Source organism: Melanaphis sacchari, unplaced genomic scaffold (genome assembly GCF_002803265.2).
Source record: "Melanaphis sacchari strain LSU unplaced genomic scaffold, SCAv2.0 Contig11_pilon_pilon, whole genome shotgun sequence".
Classification (NCBI taxonomy): domain Eukaryota; kingdom Metazoa; phylum Arthropoda; class Insecta; order Hemiptera; family Aphididae; genus Melanaphis; species Melanaphis sacchari.
Window position 1 is genome coordinate 2256077 of NW_020270469.1, and position 6631 is coordinate 2262707.

The following is a 6631-nucleotide window of genomic DNA, read 5'->3' on the forward strand; positions in this document are numbered from 1 at the left end:
AGAATATTATATAGGGGACGGACAGCCAGCCGACGGTGGCTGCGTTTTTTCCCACTGCAACTTACATACACACACACGCGCGTGCGCAAAATAATAATAAAAAAATAATAACGATAATAATAATAATAATAATACAATAAGAGTGGTCGGATGAAATGTGTTAGGGAGTAATGTAATAAAACCACGCGATTAATCCGATGAGGCGCGGAACGCGAAGGAATATCGAGAATTATGCACGCGTGTGATAACTGATGACGGCATAACGATATATTACTATGTATAATAGCTATACATTATAATAATGTGATATCAAACCTTGTAGGCGCATAAATAACTATAACATTAAATGCCACATATTACATACCTACTATAGTCTATAATAGTTAGGTATCTACCTACCTATATGTAATGTACTAATGTGTATACTAAATACTTCAAAATTCATGATTGTGTATAAGTATACTTCAAGTCCATAAATCTATATTTAATGTATCTGATCAATATACAGCATGATCTAGGTACTATAAGATATTAAGTTAGTTCGTGATATATAGATTTATACATTTTTGTACCCAGCTGTATGATTTACACCTTATTGGTTTGTACATTTAACGTTATCACGTTTCTAGAACAAAATTTAAACATATTATAAGATCTAAGATAAAAGTATTAAATATAAATTGATTAAACTTAAAAATCTATTATTATTGTGATAACACACTGATTGTGTTGTACTTATAGGTACTAAAGTCAAATTTAAATTTTTTTCTAATTTTTATTTTTATTCCTAACAGTTAACTTAACATCAACTTTACAAATCATAATAATAAAGAGTAACTATTATATACACACTTTTCAGCTACCTGGGTTCTAGCCACTGGATGCATACATTTTTAAATTCAATTTCCCAAAACTACCTATTTAATTAATTTTAACTCGGATTCTAGGGTATGCATATAAATTCACTAATAAAATAACTGTTTCAATGAAAATAATTAGTATACCCTCATCTACCATAAAAAAAAAAAATTAAAATTAAAAAATAAGTATTTATTAAATAATCACTATACCTACTGCAAATAGTTTAACCCACTACATATTATCAAATGACAATATATCAGTTTTTGAAATAATTTTAATATAGGTACCATATTATAGTCGTTAATCTGCATTTGCATTGCCGCAATTCGACTACAAGACATGGATTTAGATTCGAGATAGTAAAATTCACGGGTATAGCAACCAGTGCAAAGTACCATATCGCGAAACAAAATATTAAAACGCAGGCACTGAGCGGTAAGCCGTTAAAACTCGCTTGTGTGAGAACGTGACCAAAGACCAGATCGGTGAAGGACACGTGTTTATAGTGGGATTACACAGTTACATCGGTAAACCTTTAACGTATTATATATATATATAAATATATATTATAACCCTTCGCATCCACCTAATGCATAATGGACCACCTATTTAACACAAATGATATGACCCGAATGGAATTCGAACATATAACAGTTTAGATAGGTACCTAATGTAATAATTTACAAAATAATTATACTGTAGGTAATCATTAACTGGAATTGCTAATACACTTGGTAATATTTTGAAGTCAATAGAACACGGTGGAAATTTTCAAACTCGTGAATTTGGTCTCCCAATGAAAAAATAACTAAATTTTTAATTAAGTAACGAAATTCATTGGCAATTATTTGATGGTATTTTTAAGTCGACAGGACAAAGTTAGGGGTTAAGTTAGTTCACTTCACGAACAGAAATTGATTGATCAAAGCTAGTTGTCGACTTTTTCTCATTTTATTGCATTATAATACGTAATACATATCCAAGTGAAATGCATTAAATTTATAATTTGTTTTTTTTGGTCGCATGTTCCGGAAAACCAGGAAAATTTTTTAATCGATGATACTAAGTACCTAGTACCTAATTACTTATATGTCACATAATATAATCAAACATGCGATACTGATGTTCTGGTCAAACAAAGCTAAATAAATATGACTGTTTTCCGTACAATATTCTAAATATATTAAAATGTTGTTAGGTACTTACCCATGATTCGAGTGCTAAGATCCTAAGGCCTAAGTAGAAAATACAAATATTTAAGAAAGTTGTGAAAATTTTGTATCTAATTTTAACGAATATAAACGCACGAATTTTCCTAAGCACCGACTTTTGAAACAATTTCCGAAAAAAATAAAAAACTTGTGCAAACACATGCGAGAAAATTAGATATTCTAATTACACTCAAATTTGAATCATAATTGTATAGTGCCATCTAGTGGTTAGATATATACTATATATACTATAATATTGATGGCATACAATACTTTGGATGAATATTTGTACTAAATTGCAATCACGATATTATAAAAATTTAAGATATATTATGCCAGATACTTAAATTACGAATGCATGTGAGCATATATTAGTTTATAGAATGCTATTTGATCACCTAACTTAAAATTTCAGAACCGTAAAAATAATAAATTATGATTAATAGTGCTCATGATTAAGAGCAAGCTTTGGAAGGAGACGAAGAAGGCCGTGCATTCTAGATGAACAAAATATTGTACTTATTCTTCTTAGTTTGCTTCATTCTTTACTCCAAACAATATGGAACTAACCAACCTTATCCTGCACTTTTATAGGTTCTGTCCCACACTTCTTTATTTAAATTGTCATCGTTTTATCCTTTTTTTTCATTTATTTCTATAATTAATATCACTGCCCCTAAACTCCAAATCACCTCACCTCAAAACATGAACTATCCATCACAACTTTTTGCTGCCTTACTTTTATCTACAATTTATCTCACTTCTACACTGCCCCCAGGAATTCATTTCCTATTCTATCCTCTCTGCTAGTTACTCTAGAGATTCATCTCAGCATTCTTATTTTTGCTACACTCACAATTTATCTATTTTATTGTTAACTTTCCAATATTCTTATCCTTACAACATGAATGGCCTCATTATTGATTTATAAAATCTACCTTTAGTCTTAATAGTGTCTTATTGTCACACAAAATACTTGATGCTTCTTTCTACTTCATCCATCCATACATATTCCTATTCCTCATATCAGTCATATCATTCTTAAACACTAAATTATTCAAATCCTCATTACGTGCCTTACTCCATTATCTATTTTATTACTTTCTCCTCAAATTACAATCATATACAATTATCTATATTTTATTTTTGCTTATTCTTAGTTCTTTTCTTTCAAGTGTTTTTAATAAATCTTACAATCTCTCATTAACTTATTTCAGATTAAGTCCAGGTTTTCACCCATCAACATACTACCGCATTTAAACATCTTATATCCAAGTACTCTTGAGTACACTCTCATCTTTCATAATTTTGTTTACACCAAATCATACACAAAAATTATTAATTTTTCTACAGTACTCAACATTCTCATTACTTTTATGTACATATTACATGTCCTCTATTATTTCAGATACAACTTTAGTAGTACGAATACAGCTTTCCTTCTTCATAAAGTCCCAATAAAGTATTAAGATGGTTGTATTTTTAAATAGATACTGTCAGAGAATAAATAAAAATTGACATTCATAATTAAAAAAATATTAATCTAATCAATAACAAATTCCTTTAATAAGAATTACTATTTTTTTTTTTATCTTCTTACAAGAATAACTGCTACAGTTCAAAAACTATAAAAACATAGTATGGTTTTATTGTACTACCAAAAAATAAAAGCTGTAAAAATACTCCATCAGATAAAAAATATATAATATAATAATACTATTATTATTATATTATGTCAAAAACCAAAACAAGAAGATTCATTGTATTTTTATCATAGAAGATATCACTACTGAGCTATTTGAACTGGAGTTTTAATTTTTTATTAGATTTTATGTGAATTTTCATCATATATAACTCAATATTTATTTAAATTACTTAATTTAAATAAATTAATAAATTAATAAAATCTATACATAATATACATTGTAAATTTATCCATCACCGATATATTAATGGAATATAATACGATTAGGCTTCTTTATTTTGGATTCTGGAGGGGCTATATTTAATTGTCTAGGAACAAATCTCAGCATACTCGAATCTAATGGAGTCAAATCTTTGATATTCTGAAATAAAGTAATACAAATATGAGTAATTTTAGATTATTACATAAAAACTAATATAATTAATTGACATTTTATTCCTACAATATCTAAATAAATAAGAATTAAAATAACATAGTAAATCCATAATATACAACTAATTAATTTTTACAAATATTAACATTGAGATTAACATTAATCTTATTCATCATAAAAAATATGTTATGACATAATATATTTAATTGTTCAAAAGCCACTTGCACATCACCACAATTAAAGTAATTCAAAATAGATAATGTAAATACATTCACATTAAACTACAGGAATTTAATTGTCTGTTGAGTAATACTAATGTTGATGGTTGTTGATTTATAATATAATTTATCTATTTATTTTCATTGCTATTTGATAATAAATACTTACAGATTTATTTATTGTAGTTTCTTTTTTAGTGTTTAAAGGATCAGTCTTTGGTATAATATATGAACACTTAAGACCTCCTTCAAGCCAACGATTATGTTTTTGAGAATTAGAACTACAACTTTGTAACTAAAATTAAGAAATAAAAGATTCAAGTCATTAATTAAATTTATATAAAAAAAATAAAACAAAATAATTAAATATCATTACATTGTGAGATGAGGTAGAAAGGTCATGTTGTAATAATGCAGAAGATGATTCACTAAAAAAAAAATAATACATAATATAGAAATAAAAACAATAATATTTGATGTTATTAAAGTAAAAATTAATAAGCATTTTTTTTTTTCTATGAGATTCACTTAAATAGTTATCTTATAATAGAATTTTAAAATTAATTGAAATAATATACAATTCATGTTATGATTTATAAATTAACATTAAATTGAATTTAATAATTTAAAATTAAAATCAAACTTACTTCTTATAGGTATGATCTAAGCCAATTTTATGAATATGTTTTTTAACTTCCATTATTCTCATCTGTAATTTTGATCTAGTTTGCTCAATGGATTCAAGTTCAGGTGCATAGCAAACATGTAAAATACCACCAAAGAAATTTTTTGTATCCATTTGTTTTTTTGCAAATCTATAATATTAGCAAGTTAAAATTTTGTACAATTATGAATGAAAAAATTAAACCTGGCAGATTGTATCCGGATAAATATCACATGAAAACTATGAGTAAATTCTTCTTGGTCTTCAAATTGCACTTGTCGAATACTTAATACATTACCATAACGCTTGCATAATTTTTCTACTTCATCATGTAAATTGACAGATGGCACTCCTCTGATCAACAAATGTTGAGATTCATCGTTCACCGTGTAAACCTTATCATTATAGCCATATTCAAGTTTAAGGAATTTATATATTCAATGTTAATTTTTTTTATAAATAGAAAGTAAATACAATATTTACTAGTATATTGTACACTTAAAATTAAAGTTCAAAAAATCTCTGAATGTTTCTAAATTTATGTCGATACAATTGAATCAAACAATTCAAATTATAACCTAATATAATCATTTGGTAAATTGTATATACACAAAAAAAAAAAAATTTCAACATAGAAATTATCTTAAAATATAGACCAATTTAATCAAGGATACGGTTCTTGGTTTGACATCAATCTTAATACCTTAATTGCTGTAAGTTTTCGTCCTTGTCTATATTTTGGCCTATTTTCACAGTAACTTAACATGTTGTGATGAGGATAAGACTTCAAAAATTCCACTTCCATATTCTGTTTAGACATTGTAGAAATGAAGTTAATTAATAAATATTTGAAGCATGAAATCCAGAACTTCAAATTGATGAATGAATTATAAGGCTTGATAAGACCGTGATAACAAATAAAATTGTAAAAATATAAAGTTAAGTTCAAGCAAAAAGTCAAAAACAAACATTTAATTCAAAAAATATAAATATTAGTAAACATTAAAATTATGAAATAACAATAACTACTGTTCAAATAAAACAAACAGACAAACAAGATACAAAAATCGTTATTTTTCAGGTGATTTATGATAATAAATTTTGTATATTTAGTTGTATCTCGTTAGATTTCGGGGGCATTAGAAACTATAAGTATAAATAAAGACTAACTTGTATAATAATTCATTGTTAAATTTAAATTCATGATAGTGATTTACACAATGACAAGTTATGCTTGAAACCTACTTTTTAGCAGAACAACTTCCTTATTTATTTTTTTAGTAATTACATATTGTTAAATTAATTAATTATTTCTGTTTTGTATTAAAAAGATTATTATTATACATTGATAATTATTTAATTTATTAATGGTTATAATAGAAATTAAAAATATATATTGTTAATCAATTAGTTAACATTATTAATACAATTTATATAATAATAATTAGGTATAGTTTATGATTTTATAGTACTTATGTAATATGTTGTATTGTTGTGTAGTAGACAAACTTTAAAGTGTACCTACAATTAATATATATATAAATATACTACCTAATAAACAAGATAAAAGAAAAACATTTTGCTTACGTCATAATTTTC

At 25.8% G+C, this 6631-nt stretch overlaps 1 protein-coding gene across 1 annotated transcript; it reads right to left on the reverse strand.

Moving 5' to 3' along the window:
• Window positions 1–3955: 3955 nt before the first annotated feature.
• LOC112604295 (RNA-binding protein 48) lies at window positions 3956–5977 on the reverse strand. The gene is made up of 6 exons (XM_025353262.1): window positions 5736–5977; window positions 5237–5427; window positions 5016–5183; window positions 4745–4796; window positions 4538–4663; window positions 3956–4138 (listed from the first exon to the last, which is right to left on the reverse strand). Exons 1-6 carry the CDS (start codon window positions 5850–5852, stop codon window positions 4022–4024), a joined length of 771 nt encoding a protein of 256 aa, XP_025209047.1. The 5' UTR covers window positions 5853–5977; the 3' UTR covers window positions 3956–4021.
• Window positions 5978–6631: the final 654 nt, after the last annotated feature.

Coding starts and splice junctions, on each gene's coding strand:
- LOC112604295 (XM_025353262.1), bottom strand. CDS start 5,852: ATGTCTAAACAGAATATGGAAGTGGAATTTTTGAAGTCTTATCCTCAT. Junction 5,184..5,236: donor ATCCGGATACAATCTGCCAG/GTTTAATTTTTT, acceptor CTAATATTATAG/ATTTGCAAAAAAACAAATGG. Junction 4,664..4,744: donor TTTCTACCTCATCTCACAAT/GTAATGATATTT, acceptor TCTTAATTTTAG/TTACAAAGTTGTAGTTCTAA.